Here is an 18,056-nt window from a genome sequence, read left to right on the forward strand (position 1 = left end):
CTTAGTCGATCATTAGTGCCCTCACTTCCGGTGCTTTTAATGCAAGCGAGTCAGCGGGGTAGTGGATCAGCCTGAATGTGCTTCATATTCCCTTTTCATGCCTAGGATCTAAGCATGAACAAGGTGCAAGGGTTTACTCAGCGCTTTCCCTTCCCCAATCCTGATAGTCCACTGATTGCTTTTTTCTTTCTTTCGCTGTCGCATTTGTTCCACCGTACATGTGTCTTCAGTTTGTACGTTCGTTAACGAGGGGTGTGTGTGTGTGCATCAGGCTTTGGTGTGTGGCTAATGTATAAGTACCGATATATTATCTCAAAATTCAGCCGGTATTTCCAAAATCTTCAACACAACATTGGTAGATTGGTTCCGAAAAATAAATTAGCAGCATCGTGGCTGGGAATTACAAACCCCTCCACAAGTCTATGGACCTCTGGCCGATCCGTTGCATCCCTCGTGGTGGGTCCCACCATGGTGGGACTGGAAAATCCCAGCCCATGGGCTGGGATTTTCCAGTCCCGCCATGGTGGGACCCACCACGAGGGATGCATCGGATCGGCCAGAGGTCCACCTTACAACCTGACCAGCTATTCTGATAACTATTAGCCACCTGGTTCACAATATCAAATTCCAGCGTTATTTTTAAATGTTCATTTTATTAGTTGAAAATCAAACTGCACGCTCTTCCGACCAACGATTCTGGAAACACGACAGTCTGATTTCTGTCACGTGGTGTGCATGCTTAACTTGGCAGTCTTTTCTTTGTGTCTGCTAATGTTAGTGTTGTACGTCTTGTTCTATGTAACAATCCAAAGTTTAATTAAATCCATGTTATTAATAATGGAAATAATGATTCCTCTGTGAACTGCAGTGCACTGCGAACTGCAATGAGTGTTTGGCGCGGACCTGGCGACATTTATTTTCTGAACCATGTGATATATCGGTATAATTTCCTAAAATGTCCACCTGCCTGATGCGGTTAGCGAGTTTGAACGCATGTTATCCCGGTCTGCGCCGTAGTTTCCGTATCGATGATCTGTTCTACTTGTGCAGACTCAAGTCAAGTGATGCCTACAAGAAGGCCTGGGGAAACAACCAAGATGGTGTTGTGGCCAGTCAGCCCGCTCGCGTGATGGATGAACGTGAGCAGATGGCAATCAGTGGAGGATTCATTCGCAGGTGAGATGAGACGTTTAAACCCAAAATTCATAGGTCCAAAGACGTGGACTTTCTGACAGCCCTAAGCCGTGACTGGTGCATCAACTGAATGGGCAAGCCTTTCAGTGAAGATGGGCCAGGACCTTTGGCAATAGGAAGGGCTCACAATTCGCCACGGTGATCAGGAGGTTTGGCACTCAGTGGGTGGAATTGAATGTAACTCACATGGGTCCAGGCCGCTCCGTGGTTGGAGAAACTTTGGTTGCTTCTGAGGAGAAGGCCCGACCAGATTAAGTGCCCTTATATTATATACTTAATTGAGAAAGGATATAAAGGATGTACTGGCACTGGCGGGGGATGCAGAGGAGATTCACTAGGTTGATCCCAGAGTTGAGAGAGTTGGCTTATGAGGAGAGACTGAGTAGACTGGGACTATACTCATTGGAATTCAGAAGAATGAGGGGAGATCTTATAGAAACATATAAAATTATGAAGGGAATAGATAAGATAGAAGCAGAGAAGTTATTTCCACTGGCAAGTGAAACTAGAACTAGGGGGCATAGCCTCAAAATAAGGAGAAGCAGATTTATGACTGAGTTGAGGAGGAACTTCTTCACCCAAAGGGTTGTGAATCTGTGGAATTCCCTGCCCGGTGAAGCAGTTGAGGCTACCTCATTGAATGTTTTTAAGGCAAAGGTAGATACATTTTTGAACAGTAAAGGAATTAAAGATTATGGTGAGCGGGCGGCTAAGTGAAGCTGAGTCCACGAAAAGATCTGCCATGATCTTATTGAATGGCGGAGCGGGCTCGAGGGGCCAGATGGCCTACTCCTGCTCCTAGTTCTTATGTTCTTATGTAAGTGGTGAGGTAGCAGTAGAGGCGGGTTCAATTTTGTCTTTTAAAAAGTGTTTAGACAGTTACATGGGTGAGATAGGTGTAGAGGGATATGGACCAAACATGGGCAATTGGCACTAGCTCAGTCATTAAAAAAAGGGGCGGCATGAACAAGTTGGGCCGAAGGGCTGTTTCCACGCTGTAAACCTCTATGACCTCTATAAGTGCTTGTCAGGGCACTGAACAGGCCAGTATCAGGCCTTCTCAGGTGTCCAGAATCCCATGGGCAGAAATCCCACCCGCCAAGAGCTGCTGGCCCATTGGAGATTGTCAGCAGTCCATTGCTGGCCACTCCACCAACCCACCATGTCTGTACAGGCTCTTCTAAGCAACAGTTCACCTAATGCCACTCCCCTGTCTTCTCTCAATAGCCCTGCACATTCCTCCTTTTTCAGATAAAAATCCAATGTCCTCTTGACTGCCTCAATTGAGCCTGTCTGCATAACACTCACCGGCAGCGCATTCCAGATCCCAAACATCGCTGTGTGGAAACATTTTTCCTCATGTTCCCATTGCTTCTTCTGCCAATTGCCTTAAATCTGTGCCTTCTGGTTCTCAATCCTTCCGCCAATGGGAACAATTTCTCCCTATCTATATATTTTCCCCTTTCATCCCACATTTCATTGTCCTGAAATGCCTCTTTGGACTCAACTTCTTCAAATAAAACAAATCTTTCATGCATTCTATTTGGCCTCTGTTTTTGGATGAATAACATTTAATATACCTTCTCCTCTTTACACATGGAACCCCAGTACCATGCAAATGTTTTTGTTACCCCTGAACTCCCTTTTGAAATTCAGCAGCTGGAAAGTCAATTTCCCCACTTATCTCACAATGCAAATTTCAGATCCAACCTATTTACTTGTAACTCAAGCCCGCCATAACCTCTCATTACAAATGCACCAACCTCACTTAACCGACTATCTCTTAGACCTCACAGACAACCCGTCTCTAGTAAACTTCCTGCTGTCCAGTTAACCCCTGGTTACACACACACACACACACACACATGCACATACACGCACACTCACACACACACATACACTCACACACACGCTTACACACACACACACTTACACACACACACACACACACACACACATACATACACTCACACACATATACACACACACACATATACACACACACACACACCGAGTTTTCTTTAACAACACAGTAAACAAAATCATCAAAAATATAATAATATACAACTTCCATCACAGTACAGCAGATTTATGACAATGATCAGAAAAATCGCAGGGAGAAACAGTGGATGGCATTTTTTGGTCTCTCCTGCTGGTGGGATCTTCCAGTCCTACCAAAATCAATGGGAATTTGAATTGCTAGCTGCAGCTGCTGCGGGGAAACTGCCACAGCAGGACCGGAAAATCAAGGCCAGATTGGTTAATATGTTGTGGATATACCAGGAGTTTAGAAACTGCTGACAATGAAAACTCAAAGGGCGAAATCATATCAGCATAACCCTAACCCTAACTCTAACCCTAACCCTAACTGTAACCTTAACCCGAACTGCAACTTTAACCAGAACCCTAACCCGAATCCTAACCCTAACTGTAACCCTAACCCTAACCCTAATCCTAACCCTAACTGTAATCCTAACCCTAACCTTAATCCTAACCCTAATCCTAACCCTAACTGTAGCCCTAATCCTAACCCTAACTGTAACCCTAACCCTAATCCTAACCCTAACTGTAACCCTAACCCTAATCCTAACCCTAACTGTAACCCTAATCCTAACTGTAACCCTAACCCTAACTGTAACCCTAACCCTAACTGTAACCCTAACCCTAACTGTAACCCTAACCCTAACCCAGGTGTTGTTGCTCTTTTAAGCATTTGATCTTTTAAATACATTCTCTTGTTCTTTATCTTGAACATCATAACTCATGGGATGGATTTGACAGCGCGGTGGGGGTGGCACATTGTTCGGGACCCCGTTTCCCCCGCCCCCCTCCCCCCCGACCCCTGCTAGTGAAGCCGGTCAGAAAATGTTTAAAAGACCATCTGGCAGAGATAACCGGCCACGGGTAGTGGCCTAAACAGGCAGAGAGTCATAGAGTCATAGAGGTTCACAGCATGGAAACAGGTTCTTTGGCCCAACTTGTCCAGGCCGCCCTTTTTTTTTAAACCCCTAAGCTAGTCCCAATAGCCTGCATTTAGCCTATATCCGTCTACACCCATCTTACCCATGTAACTGTCTAAACGCTTTTTAAAAGATAAAATTGTACCCGCCTCTACTACTACCTCTGGCAGCTTGTTCCAGACACTCACCATTCTCTGTGTGAAAAAATTGCCCCTCTGGACACTTTTGTATCTCTCCCCTCTCACCTTAAACCCATGCCCTCTGGTTTTAGACTCCCCTACCTTTGGGAAAAGATATTGACTATCTCCCTTATCTATGCCCCTCATTATTTTATAGACCTCTATAAGATCACCCCTCAGCCTTCTACGCTCCAGAGAAAAAAGTCCCAGTCTATCCAGCCTCTCCTTATAACTCAAACCATCAAGTCCCGATAGCATCCTTGTAAATCTCTTCTACACTCTTTCTAGTTTAATAATATCCCTTCTATAATAGGGTGACATGAACTGTACACAGTATTCCAAGTGTGGCCTTACCAATGTCCTGTACAACTTCAACAAGACGTTCCAGCTCCTGTATTCAATGTTCTGACCAATGAAACCAAGCATGCTGAATGCCTTCTTCACCACTCTGTCCACCTGTGACTCCACTTTCAAGGAGCTATGAACCTGTACTCCTAGATCTCTTTATTCTGTAGCTCTCCCCAATGTCCTACCATTAACTGAGTAAGACCTGCCCTGGTTCAATCTACCAAAATGCATCACCTCGCATTTATTTAAATTAAACTCCATCTGCCGTTCGTCAGCCCACAGAGAGTGGGTCTAACCTATTTACTTGTAATTCAAACCCACCATAACCTCTCACAACCTTTTTATCTCTTAGACCTCCCAGACAACCTGTCTCTAGTAATCTTCCTGCTGTTGAATTCCTCAATGGGAGGAAGTGCTGTCCTCGACAGCGGCAAGCCAATTTGATTGGCTGGTAGCTTGAGCATTCCAGCAGTGCCAGAGCTCACTAGTGGCCACTGCTGGGACTGCAAGCAGGCCCATGATGAAGAGAGCAATGGATCGAGAAACAGCACTTGAAAGTGCCTAAATATAGCTTGCACGCAGTTTAATGTCATTCACTTGGCTAAATAGAAACCATTGTTGCTGGTAAATTAGAAACTTGCCTAACAGACAGATGTTGCATGCCTCTAACCAATTGTAAAAGACGTCATAAGTTTTTTGATGTAATTCCTCTGCTGTTTAGCCCAACCTAGAGGATATGACCATAAGACCATAAGATACAGAAGTAGAATTAGGCCATTTGGCCCATCGAGTCTGCTCCGCCATTCAATCATGGCTGATATGTTTCTCAACCCCATCCTCCCGCCTTTTCCCTGTAACCTTTGATCCCCTTACCAGTCAAGAACCTGTCTATTTCTGTCTTCCATACACTCAATGACCTGGCCTGCACAGCCTTCTGTGGCAATGAATTCCACAGATTCACAACCCTCTGGCTGAAGAAATTCCTCCTCACCTCGGTTCTAAAGGACCGTCCCCTTACTCTGAGGTTGTGCCCTCGGATCTTAGCCTCTCCTACTAATGGAAGCATCTTCTCCATGTCCATTCTTTCCAGGCCTTTCATTATCCTGTAAGTTTCAATGAGACCCCCCCCTCATCCTTCTAAACTCCATCGAGTACAGACCCAGAGTCCTCGAACACTCCTCATTATGCCAAGCCTGTCATTCCCGCGGTCATTCTCGTGAACTTACTCTGGACCCTCTCCAGGGCCAGCACTTCCTTCCTTAGACACTGGGCCCAGAATTGCTGACAATATTCCATATATAATCTGACCAGAGCCTTATAAAGCCTCAGCAGTACACCGCTGCCTTTGCATAATGATAATATGTTCCAATATAATAATAATATGCTTTAACAAAATTCTCCTCTGATGCAGGGTAACTAATGATGCGCGAGAAAACGAGATGGATGACAATTTAGAGCAAGTTGGTGGCATCATTGGCAACCTTCGCCATATGGCACTTGATATGGGCAATGAGATTGATACACAGAACCGGCAGATCGACAGGATTATGGAGAAGGTGAGATTTACAGTGTATCGATCTTTTAAAGATATTTGGGGTGAATATAGTAAAGTAAAGTTTAGTCACAAGTAAGGCTTACACTGCAATGAAGTTATCATAGAAATCATAGAAACCCTACAGTACAGAAAGAGGCCATTCGGCCCATCGAGTCTGCACAGACCACAATCCCACCCAGGCCCTACCCCCATATCCCTACATATTTTACCCGCTAATCTATGCATCCCAGGACACTAAGGGGCAATTTTTAGCATAGCCAATCAACCTAACCTGCACATCTTTGGACTGTGGGAGGAAACCGGAGCACCTGGAGGAAGCCCACGCAGACATGAGGAGAATGTGCAAACTCCACACAGACAGTGACCCGAGCCGGGAATGGAACGCAGGTCCCTGGAGCTGTGAAGCAGCAGTGCTCGCCACTGTGCTACCGTGCTGCCCGTTACTGTGTTACTGTGAAATTCCCCTAGTCGCCACACTCCGGCGCCTGTTTGGGTACACTGAGGGAGAATTTACCACGGCCAATCCACCTAACCAGCACGTCTTTCAGACTGTGGGAGGAAACCGGAGCACCCCGGAGGAAACCCATGCAGACACGGGGAGAATGTGCAGACTGCACGCAGACAGTGACCCAAACTGGGGATCGAACCCTGGACCCTGGCGTTGTAAAGCAGCAGTGCTAACCACTGTGCCACCATGCCGCCCTGTTACGTTTTTGTAACGAATTTTGACTATTTCTGAACTATTGGCACTCTTGCTTTTAGAATGTACTTTGGCTTAGTCATGAAACATGAAATTGTGATAAATATTGTTGTGTGGGCTTTCTTAACGATAATGTCGGTGTGGAGGGTCCAGGGCAGGTGGTTGGTGATCTGGACACTTGGAGTGGGCAGGAACCGGGATTTCGGCTCTGCTGCCTCTCAGTGCCAGGGTCCCAGATTCGATTCCTGGCTTGGGTCACTGTCTATGCGGAGTCTGCACGTTCTCCCCGTGTCTGCGTGGGTTTTCTTTGGGTGCTCCGGTTTCCTCCCACAGTCCAAAAGACGTGCTGGTTAGGGTGCATTGGCCATGATAAATTCTCCCTCAGTGTACCCAAACAGGCGGCGGAGTGTGGCGACTAGGGGATTTTCACAGTAACTTCATTGCAGTGTTAATGTAAGTCTACTTGTGACTAATAAATAAACTTTAACTTAAACTTAAAAAATTTCAAATCCCCGTTGGTTAATCATCAAATCCCACAAGTAGTAAGAGTTTGAACTTTGACCTATCACCTTTCCCACTCTCCAAAGCGAGGTCTGTGGCGACAAGAAGCTTTCACAAGAAAAATGGAGCTGAACATAAACAGAAATGTTTGAACCTCTTTGCATTTCCAACACGTGGTGAAATGTGCCGTGTGTGAATTTTCAACTGTGGCAATCTGCCTATATTGTGTGACAGATCACTCCCCTTGTGTTTAGAGTGTAAATGTTGCGGGATATATTGCCAAGTGATTCATAGAATAGAATCATAGAATCCCTACAGTACAAAAGGAGGCCATTCGGCCCATCAAGTCTGCACCGTCCATAATGCCACTCAGGTCCTATTCCCATAACCCCACATATTTACCCGGCTAATCCCCCTGACACTAGGGTCAATTTATCACGGTCAATCAACCCAACCCACACATCTTTGGACTGTGGGAGGAAACTGGAGCACCCGGAGGAAACCCACGCAGACACGGGGAGAACGTGCAACTTCCACACAGACAGTGACTCGAGGCCGGAATTGAACCCAGGTCCCTGGAGCTGTGAGGCAGCAGTGTTAACCACTGTGCCACTGTGCCGCCTGTAAAAAGTGTGGAAAGTTTAATGTTGGAACAGAACATGCAGACTCCACACCGACAGTGTGCTGGCCAGGCCAGCGAGGCTCACATCCCATAAAAGAATCTAAAAATCTCACCAGCCAATCAGCAGTCTTTTTTCCTGCAGTGTAAATTGATGTGGTCATTTGAAATTTGGCATTCTTGCATTTGTCCTGATGAGTGCAAGATGAAACGCTTTTGGCAATAGGTTTCTCTTTTCAGCAGCATTCAGGTTCTATGCTGGAAACCCTGCAGTGCAGAAGGTGGCCATTCAGCCCATCAAGTCTGCACTGACCACAATCCCACCCAGGCCCTATCCCTGCAACCCCACATAATTACCCCACTAATCTCTCTAATCTGAGCATCCTGGGACACTAAGGGGCAATATAGGATAGCCAATCAACCTAACACGCACATTTTTGGAGTGTGGGAGGAAACCGGAGCACCCGGGGGAAACCCACGCAGACACGGGGAGAACGTGCAAACTCCACACAGACAGTGACCCGAGCCGGGAATTGAACCCAGGTCCCTGGAGCTGTGAGGCAGCAGTGCTAACCACTGTGCCACCGCGCCGCCCAAGTGTATGATCGTCAATAGAATGATCAATAAGCCTCCCCGTTTGTTAATGCTCCTTTAAGGTATTTTCTCCAGCAGTGTCCAGTAGAACAACTTTGAGTTCCTGGAGGATTGGCAGCCCTGTATTGTGCAGATGTTTCGCTGCCTTTTGGCCTGCAGGGAACAGTGAAACGTCTGCACACATTGCAAAGGGACAGCTGCTATGTGCCACTGCTCGGGAATGCTACACTGGGCTGCTCCAGTGTGCTGCACCTCTGCGATTTACCATTATATCAGCATCAGCAGCACTTGCGTCCTGTTAATTGAACATTTCCTATCGAGCGCTTGCTTGGGAATCAGCTGTTTGCATATAGAGTTTGTGGAGGCGCAGATTTGATCTTCATAGACTCTGCAGTGTTGACTCAAAGGGAAAGATTGGGTAAATTGAATTGTTTGCTTTCATGAACAAGCTCTGCTGAGTTGGAAGCGAGCATCGTGAAAGGGCTGAGATTGATTTATTTTTTTAAATAGTGAGCGTTGGGTAGATTCCGAATGGCTGTTCGGTCTAGCTGGGGGAATCCAGCATGGTGGGTGGGAGTTCAGGGGGTAGTGGGGGCATGGGGTGCAGATCCCCTCCGACATTGCAGTCCCTGAACGTCCGAGGGGATCGGACATTTAGGACTGAGATGGGGAGATATTTGCCGAAAACCTCCGACCTCGCCCCCGCGGCCAGACTTCTCCAGTCCCGCTGCAGTAGATGGAGTTTTGGCCGTGCGTCAAGTTCTCCATTCTCGCTGGCAGCGGGGCGGGTACGGACAAGATGGGAGAATCCCACCCATTTTTACACTCAGAGTGGCGAATCTTTGGAATTCTCTACCCTCCGTCCATGCTCAGTCATTGATTATGTTCAAGACAGGGCTCGAGAGAGAGTATTTTCACTGAAGGAATTAAGGGACATGAAATAGGGCGGCATGGTGGCACAGTGGTTAGCACTGCTGCCTCAAAGCACCAGGGATCCGGGTTCGATTCCCGACTTGGGTCACTGTCTGTGCGGAGTCTACACATTCTTCCCGTGTCTGCGTGGGTTTCCTCCAGGTGCTCCGGTTTCCTCCCACAGCCTGAAAGACGTGCTGGTTAGGAGCATTGGCCGTGCTAAATTCTCCCTCAGTGTGCCCGAACAGGCGCCGGAGTGTGACCACTAGGGGATTTTCACGGTAACTTCATCGCAGTGTTCACGTAATCCTACTTGTGACACTAATAAATAAACTTTAAAACTTCACAGCGCCAGGGACCTGGGTTCAATTCTGGCCTTGGGTCACTGTCTGTGCAGAGTCTGCATGTTCTCCTTGTGTCGGCATGGGTTTCCTCCGGGTGCTCTGGTTTCCTCCCACAGTCCGAGAGACGTGCTGGTTAGGTGCATTGGCCGTGCTAAATTCTCCCTTAGTGTACCTGAACAGGTGCAGGAGAGGGGATTTTCACAGTAACTTAATTGCAGAGTTAAAGTCAGCCTACTTGTGACACTAATAAATAAACTTTAATGTGAGAAGATGGAGTTGAGTGGAGGACTCAACTGCCTTATTGAATGGTGAAGCAGGCTCAGAGGGGCATATGGCCTAATCCAGCTCCTATTTCTAATGTTCTTGTGTATTCTAATAATATTCTGTGCCTCTGGCTTGCAGTTTACTTATTCTTCCGATCAGTATTTTGTCCTTTGGTGTTGTACAGTTCATTTCCGCTGCTAAATTACTGTGTGCATTTTTGTTTTTACATTTTAGGCCGAATCCAATAAAACCAGGATTGATGAAGCTAACCAGCGTGCGACAAAGATGTTAGGCAGTGGTTAAACCCTGCAGGAAAGTGCACTATTCCCTGGCACTCTTCAGAGAGCAGCGTACAATTTGATTTTTGTTTTGTGGTATTTACTGAATAGGTTTGCACACACGCACATGACAGACCCAGTGTAAAAGTTGCCCCGTGTAGCTTGTCATATTTCCAACCAGAATAACTTGTAATTATTTATTACTTAGGCAAATGGTTTTTCCAAAGGATGTATATAGGGCTTTTAGCTCACCCGTGACATGTTTCTTTCTTTCATTTTATTTTTAATTATCTGAGTTTGCTTCGTAAGGTAGGACAAAAAAAAAAGCCGTTTTCTTTTTAAATGCAGGATGTACAGTATTGTCCTCGTGAACTGTGTCATTACATTACTGCCATTTTCCGAAGGGTGTCGTGATGGTAAAAAAAATGCATAGTAAAAGGAAAACTTTTATGTCTTATGTTCATTTCACAGAAGCATTCTAACTTAACGTCAAGAAAGTGTGGTGTATGTAACTGTAATCGTCCTTGCACTGAGGTGATGTACTCAAACAAATTATGCATGATATTAACCGTGAGACCTTCTGCTAAAACGCTCTAAACCGTGGCAGTGGTGCCCTGACAAAGCATGCTCAGTATTGGGACGCAGTTGATACTAGGTTATACCTGCAAAGTCTACAGTCGTGCCACATTTTAAGTTCTAGCAACAGAACCGTGAGCGTGGCGTACAATAAGGATAAAGCGTTTCACTCAATGGACAATTTCTGCATATGGCTTGGCTCAAAACCTGATGCCAGATCAATACATATTGACTTAGTGGTTAGACATTCTACCCACAAGATTCAGAAGCTGCTAATGGTAATTAAACCCGATGGAAGGATTGCACTAATTGGGGAAAATAGTTGTGTACATAGGCCTGAACATTTCTGAGAGATATGTAGTTTTTATAAAGAAATTGTATTTTGTTTGTTATTATCCTGTGTGTTTTGTAAAGGTTTCTTGTTGCTTTATGTATTTAGGGCTATGCACAGCAAATAGCTGGACTGCGTAGTTAACGAAATGACAAAACAAAAGTAGCAAAAACTGTTGAGATAAATGTCATTGTGGCATGTAACGCAGAGTTCCTTCTGCCTCCTGTCAGTTTGTGAAGTGGTTAACGTTTTGTAGCGAGTTAAAATGATTAAAAAATGACAAACCTTAAGCTATGTGCAGTTTATTGCCCTCGAAACTTTCTGGAAAAATCTATGACGCACATTGAGGCAGTTTAATCTCTTTGATCCCACGGGCAGAAGAGTTCCTTTGTACATCACATGTAACAAAACCAGAAATCTCATTATAAAGGACATGTCCACTGTTTTGCTGTACTTAGCACACAATAGAAATCTCCCCATGTGATCTAAACTAATTATTAAATCCACCGATAGAACATTTTCCAATTCTTTTCAAGATTATCTGATGTGTTGTAGAGATCCTTTGAGCTCCTTGCCAAAACATTATCATGTACCAGCAGATACCAATTTCCAACACCTTAGAATCATAGCCATAGAATCATAGAATCCCTACAATACAGACCATGGAAGAAACAGCAGACAAGACAGGCAGGAGCAACAATCTGCAAGAAACATCCAATCTTTGATTTTGATTTGATTTTGATTTATTATTGTCTCATGTATTAACATACAATGAAAAGTATTGTTTCTTGCGTGCTATACAGACAAAGCATATTGTTCATAGAGAAGGAAAGGAGAGAGTGCAGAATGTAGTGTTACAGTCATAGCTAGGGTGTAGAGAAAGATCAACTTAATGCAGGGTAGGTCCATTCAAAAGTCTGACAGCAGCAGGGAAGAAGCTGTTCTTGAGTCGGTTGGTGCGTGACCTCAGACTTTTGTATCTTTTTCTCGGTGGAAGAAGGTGGAAGAGAGTATGTCTGGGGTGTGTGGGGTCCTTAGTTATGCTGGTGGCTTTGCTGAGGCAGCGGGAAGTGTAGACAGAGTCAATGGATAGGAGGCTGGTTTGTGTGATCGATTGGGCTTCATTCACGACCTTTTGTAGTTTCTTGCGGTCTTGGGCAGAGCAGGAGCCATACCAAGCTGTGATACAACCAGAAAGAATGCTTATAATCTCTCTCTCTCTCTCTAAGGTTTCACTTTCATGTGAGTTACACAGGACCTAAGCTAGACATGTGAGGGGAAGTCAATTTGAGCTAAATGTCATTGCATCTGGGTGGGTACATGTGTTCCTACTTGTTATGGGTAAAGAGACAGAATGAGAAAGCAAGGAAAACAGAAGAGAAATGAGAAGAGATGCCATGCACAGTTACATGCCAGAATGGACTGTAAGCTGTTGACAGGACTATTACCCAGAACTTGCTGGGTTCAGGTCCCATCATGGGATTCCCTCACTCTTCAGTTCAAAGTTCTGTGCCCTGCAAGTTGTTGGAAATGCAAACGATTTAACAGGATTTCTGGGACCTTGATGAACGAAGGGACCAATGAACCATCTCTTTAACTCATGATGTTTGAGGATTGAGAGAGAAACAGTGGAACGATGGAGATGGAACTGTGATGAAGTAGGCTTAATTCAAGTACAGAAAGAGAAGTAAACAGAGGGAAACGAAGATTGGATTAAGGAGGGCTGAAGGGAAGATGGGAGAAAAAAAATTGAAACTCTCCAACAACAATTTGTTACCTGTTGGAATGAGACTCCATAGTTTCAGTTGTTCTGGGGAAGTTGAGTGGCATGGCAGGAAGATAAATTCCACTATGCCAATACCAGCCCTAACCTTCTGAGGTGAGTTTAATCACCATTCAATGTGCAGATGGAACAATTCCTTGATTCTCACAGGAAGGCTTAGGGTGAGTGGTTATTTTCACACACCTCATGGCACAAACTGCCCAGCAACGTGCACTGGGTATCTCTTCCTTGCCGTATGGACCACTTACACTTTAGTAACAGCAAGCGCCACTGACTTCACCATTACTCTGTCAGCAAATTCTGGATGAGTATCAAAACTATAACTGTGTGGAATTTGCATGTTCTCCCCGTGTCTGCGTGGGTTGCCTCCGGGTGCTCTGGTTTCCTCCCACAGTCCAAAGATGAGCAGGTTAGGTGGATTGGCCATGCTAAATTGCCCATTAGTGTTCCAAGATGTGTAGATTAGATGAATTAGCCACGGTACATTTGTGGGGTTACAGGGATAGAGTGGGGCGGCACAGTGGTTAGCACTGCTGCCTCACAGCGCCAGAGACCCGGGTTCAATTCCCGGGTTGGGTCACTGTCTGTGTGGAGTTTGCACATTCTCCCTGTGTCTGCGTGGGTTTCCTCCGGGTGCTCCGGTTTCCTCCCACAGTCCAAAGATTTACTGGTTAGATTGATTGGCCGTGCTAAATTGCCCATCAGTGTCAGGGGGATTAGCAGGGTAAATATGTGGGGTTACGGGGATGGGGCCTGGGTGGAATTGTGGTCGGTACAGACTTGATGGGCTGAATGACCTCCTTCTGCACTATAGGGATTCTATGATAACTTGGTTACTTCCCTCTGGATGTTTCTTCAGCTCCTGGAAATTTTGGAACTTTTTGCCAAAGCTTCTTCTAGTTGATTTCTTAACCTCATTGTGCAGGTTAATGTCCCCCGAGCTACATTCACAATATCATTACTTTTTTAGGCATTCCTACTTGGGCCTCTGGGGATCCATTTCGAGACCAGTTAGAAAAACTTTACCCATTGTCGAAGTACCCTTTTGCTTACAGTTCTCCCATAAAGATAACCCCAGATGCTCAATGATGGTTTTGGATGCAAAGAAGAAGGGGAAACAATCCCATTCTCAAAATTGATATTGGTCTGTTCTTGAAGATTACAAGAGAATTAGTTTTAAAGGAACAAGCGAACTGGGAATTTCCCTTCCCGATGTTATGCTGAGATTACCCATCTGACATGGAAGTTAATTTAAAGGGTGAGAGGGAACATAGTTGAAGGTGATTGTTGCGGGGCTGCTTTGATGATTGGCTTGTTAGTGTAATTATAACTACCATTCCCCTCAGGTAGCTAGAGAAAGTCACGGAATGGTTCAAAATGATTTATTGAGGACTACAGCTACAGGACCCTGACTTAGTTCATTAAGTACAGTAAGAGTTTTAACAACACCAGGTTAAGGTCCAACAGGTTTATTTGGTAGCAAATACCATTAGCTTTCGGAGTGCTGCTCCTTCGTCAGATGGAGTGGAAAGGAGAGCAGATTTCCACTCCATCTGATGAAGGAGCAGCGCTCCGAAAGCTAATGGTATTTGCTACCAAATAAACCTGTTGAACTTTAACCTGGTGTTGTTAAAACTCTTACTGTGTTTACCCCAGTCCAACGCCGGCATCTCCACATCATTAGTTCATTAAGGCCAGTCATCATACAGAATTCAGAAATACATAAGCAGTTATAGTTTCAAATTCGATTACAAGTAATTAGCATATACCAATCAAGGTAAAGGAGTTATCTCTATCCACTCACAGTTATTGATTAAGGTTACATCATTCATAAGATACAGCTATTAAAACCAATCACAATCACCTGACCCTTGTTTGATTATACTATCCAATCAGAGTGAGATTTTTAACTGCATCTGTAGGTTATTGGGGTTCCAACTATCTTTGGGCATCGCAGCTGTGTCTGAATGTTAGAACACAAATCAATCCTCCCATTCCCAATGTCTGGTTTAATGGCCTCTCCCAGACTGAGGCATCTTCGTCCCCTTCTGCTTATTTGAAAGGTCTGTAACTCGGACAGTCATCCTTTGTCTGGCAGTAGCAGCTTACTATCCTGATATGCATGGCTCTGCTGTTAAACTGTGTGCAGGCTTCTTTGCGGTGTGACCTTTTCCCCACTGGACACAGTTATTAATATGGCAACTATTCTCTTCCATAAGTATGGGTAGTATTCCCCCTCAGTGACTAATCAACTGAGCTGAAATACAGGTTATGGAACAAATTTGCCTGCTATTCTATCATTGTACAGAAAGCTACAGTTTTTATTTGTTGTGAGTTTGTGGATCGTTGGGGATTATCTGTTCTGCTGTTGAAACCTAAAGGTCTATTGGTAGTGGAGGAAGGAACCTCTTTGTCTTAGCTCAAATACCATCATTTGTGCTCCTGACTGGTAGAGTCCTCTCGATTATACATGTGCTTGCATTACTCTGGCTGTATGAAGCTAGTTAGCCATGGCTGCAGTGAACCCAAGCAGATCAGACACTTAGAAGATTGAGAACTAAAGGCAACACTTAAAGTATGAGACTATCAATGAAGGTTGACCAACATGGAATGGCCCACTCGGTTAAGTTTGCAAATTGGACTGTAGAAAGTAACTGAAGGAATTGGTGGCGCCGTAAAGGCGAATAATTACCAATGGAGGCTGGAAAGCAATGAAGGAAGCATGCATTTTGATTAATAGGAATTTGGAATGTAGGGTAGCAAAGCACAAAACAAGGAACAAGAGTTAATATAACACAAAGTGACACAACCATCTAGTCGACAGTGAACAAAAGAAAATCACTTGCATCTCACTCGATGAGTCTTGGTGATTGGAATTGTTCATTTTTTATATAGATATTCGTTCATGGGATGGGCCAGCATTTATTGCCCATCCCTGAGGGCATTTAAGAGTCAACCACGTTGTTGTGGTTCTGGAGTTACATGTAGGCCAGACCGGGTAAGGATGGCAGATTTCCTTCCCTAAAGGACATTTGTGAACCAGATGGGTTTTTCCCAACAATCGACAATGGTTTCATGGTCATCATTAGACTTTTAATTCCAGATTTTTACTGAATTCAAATTTCACCATCTGCCGTGGTGGGATTCGAACCCAGGTCCCCAGAGCATTATTCTGGGTCTCTGGATTACCAGTCCAGTGACAATACCACAAATCATTTCACGGTCATCATTAGACTTCCAATTCCAGATTTTTTTTTGTTGAATTCAAATTCCACCCATTGGCAGCGGTGGGATTCGAGTCCAGAGCTTTACCCTGGGTGCCTGGATTCAGTGGCAATACCACTACACCATTGCCTCCCCTTTGGATAGTGCATGCTGACAACTACAGGTCAGGGAGATCTGGGGCAAGATCCTCGGGCCTCCCAGTAGCATGTTTTCCGCTGGCGGGACGTGGCGCGTTGTTTGCTAGCGGCAGGATTCCCTGAGGGAATTCCCATTGACATCACCCCACGCCGGGGGGGGAAACCCGCGGGAGGGGATGTGCTGCTGACAGGACTGGAGAAACCTGCCAGCGTGAATGGCTGGAGAATTCCGGCCCTGATCATTGACAGATGTTAATTATGGTGGATTAAGGATCGGGCTGGATTGACTGGCAGTAGGAAGGGAAGGGAAATGCAAATGTTATCTGAAGGAATAACCAATGCAGAACTATCCCAAATAGAGCTGCAAATATACAGCCGAGGCACACACAGCCAAACCTGTGCCAACTCAGGAAACAGTTAAGGCAAGAAAAGAATTTATTGAATATTTGAAAATAGACCAAATTCTGTACTCTAGAGGAAAGTAAGTCTTTCAATAGATAGCTTACACCTAAATGGGAATGTAAATGTTTGTCTTCAGGACTGGTTCTGGCTGATGAACAATCCATTGTCCATATTGTGGGAAACAGATGCCCCTGAGGGAAACATAAGTTACACAAATGACCAAACGCAGTGGCACAGTGGTTAGCACAGCTGCCTCACAGCGCCAGGGACCCGGATTCAATACCCGGTTCAGGTCACTGTCTGTACAGAGTCTTGGCGTGGAGATGCTGGAGTTGGACTGGGGTGGGCACAGTAAGAAGTCTCACAACACCAGGTTAAAGTCCAACAGGTTTATTTGGTAGCACGAGCTTTCGGAGCGCTGCCCCTTCATCAGGCGAGTGATGAAAGAGCAGCGCTCCGAAAGCTTGTGCTACCAAATGGACTTTAATCTGGTGTCGTGAGACTTCTTACTGTGTACGGAGTCTGCACATTCTCCCTGTATCTGCGTGGGTTTCCCCCGGGTTCTTCGGTTTCTTCCCACAGTCTGAAAGACGTGCTGGTTATTTGCATTGGCCGTGCTAAATTCTCCCTCAGTGTACCCGAACAGGCGCCGGAGTGTGGCGATTAGGGGATTTTCACAGGAACTTCATTGCGGTGTTAATGTAAGCCTACTTGTGACACTAAGAGATAAACTAAACTAAGCAATAAACCTAAGCTGATAAACATGAAGATTACACTTTAAAACAATAGCGAAGACTAATAATGTGCTTATTTAATTTTGTATCGATTTCTGTGTTAGCTCATTTGTGCTAGAATCAAACAAGCAGAACAAGATAGCATTCCTAAATCTTCATCATGAAAAAATAAAATCCCCGAAAAACGACAAATAAAATAACTACATTCAAAATATGTGAACTTTCCTCTTCCAACAAAACTTAGAATGCCTTAGAATCTAAGGGGGGGCGATGGTCTCGTGGTATTATTGCTAGACTATTAATCCAGAAACTCAGCTAATGTTCTGGGGACCCGGATTCAAATCCCGCCACGGCAGATGATGGAATTTGAATTCAATTAAAAAATATCTGGAATTAAGAATCTACTGATGACCATCAAAC

General features: G+C 45.0%; 2 protein-coding genes across 3 annotated transcripts in view; one reads left to right on the forward strand and one right to left on the reverse strand.

The window, feature by feature from the left end:
- The window catches only part of LOC144504653 (synaptosomal-associated protein 25), a 52,532-nt gene extending 42,059 nt beyond the window's left edge, over nucleotides 1-10,473 (forward strand). For both annotated transcript variants that reach the window (XM_078230341.1, XM_078230340.1), the window contains exons 5-7: nucleotides 1,051-1,176; nucleotides 6,093-6,237; nucleotides 10,405-10,473. In XM_078230341.1, coding sequence (XP_078086467.1) covers nucleotides 1,051-1,176; nucleotides 6,093-6,237; nucleotides 10,405-10,473 — 340 coding nt within the window. The remainder of the gene's footprint in view (nucleotides 1-1,050; nucleotides 1,177-6,092; nucleotides 6,238-10,404) is intronic.
- A 1,611-nt stretch (nucleotides 10,474-12,084) lies between these two features.
- mkks (MKKS centrosomal shuttling protein) overlaps nucleotides 12,085-18,056 on the reverse strand; it is a 62,339-nt gene continuing 56,367 nt past the window's right edge. The window contains exon 5 of the mRNA XM_078230343.1: nucleotides 12,085-12,534. Within this exon, the coding sequence (XP_078086469.1) occupies nucleotides 12,481-12,534 (54 nt within the window). The 3' untranslated portion in view covers nucleotides 12,085-12,480. The remainder of the gene's footprint in view (nucleotides 12,535-18,056) is intronic.

The sequence above is a fragment of the Mustelus asterias genome, chromosome 15 (assembly GCF_964213995.1).
Source record: "Mustelus asterias chromosome 15, sMusAst1.hap1.1, whole genome shotgun sequence".
NCBI classification, from domain to species: Eukaryota; Metazoa; Chordata; class Chondrichthyes; order Carcharhiniformes; family Triakidae; genus Mustelus; species Mustelus asterias.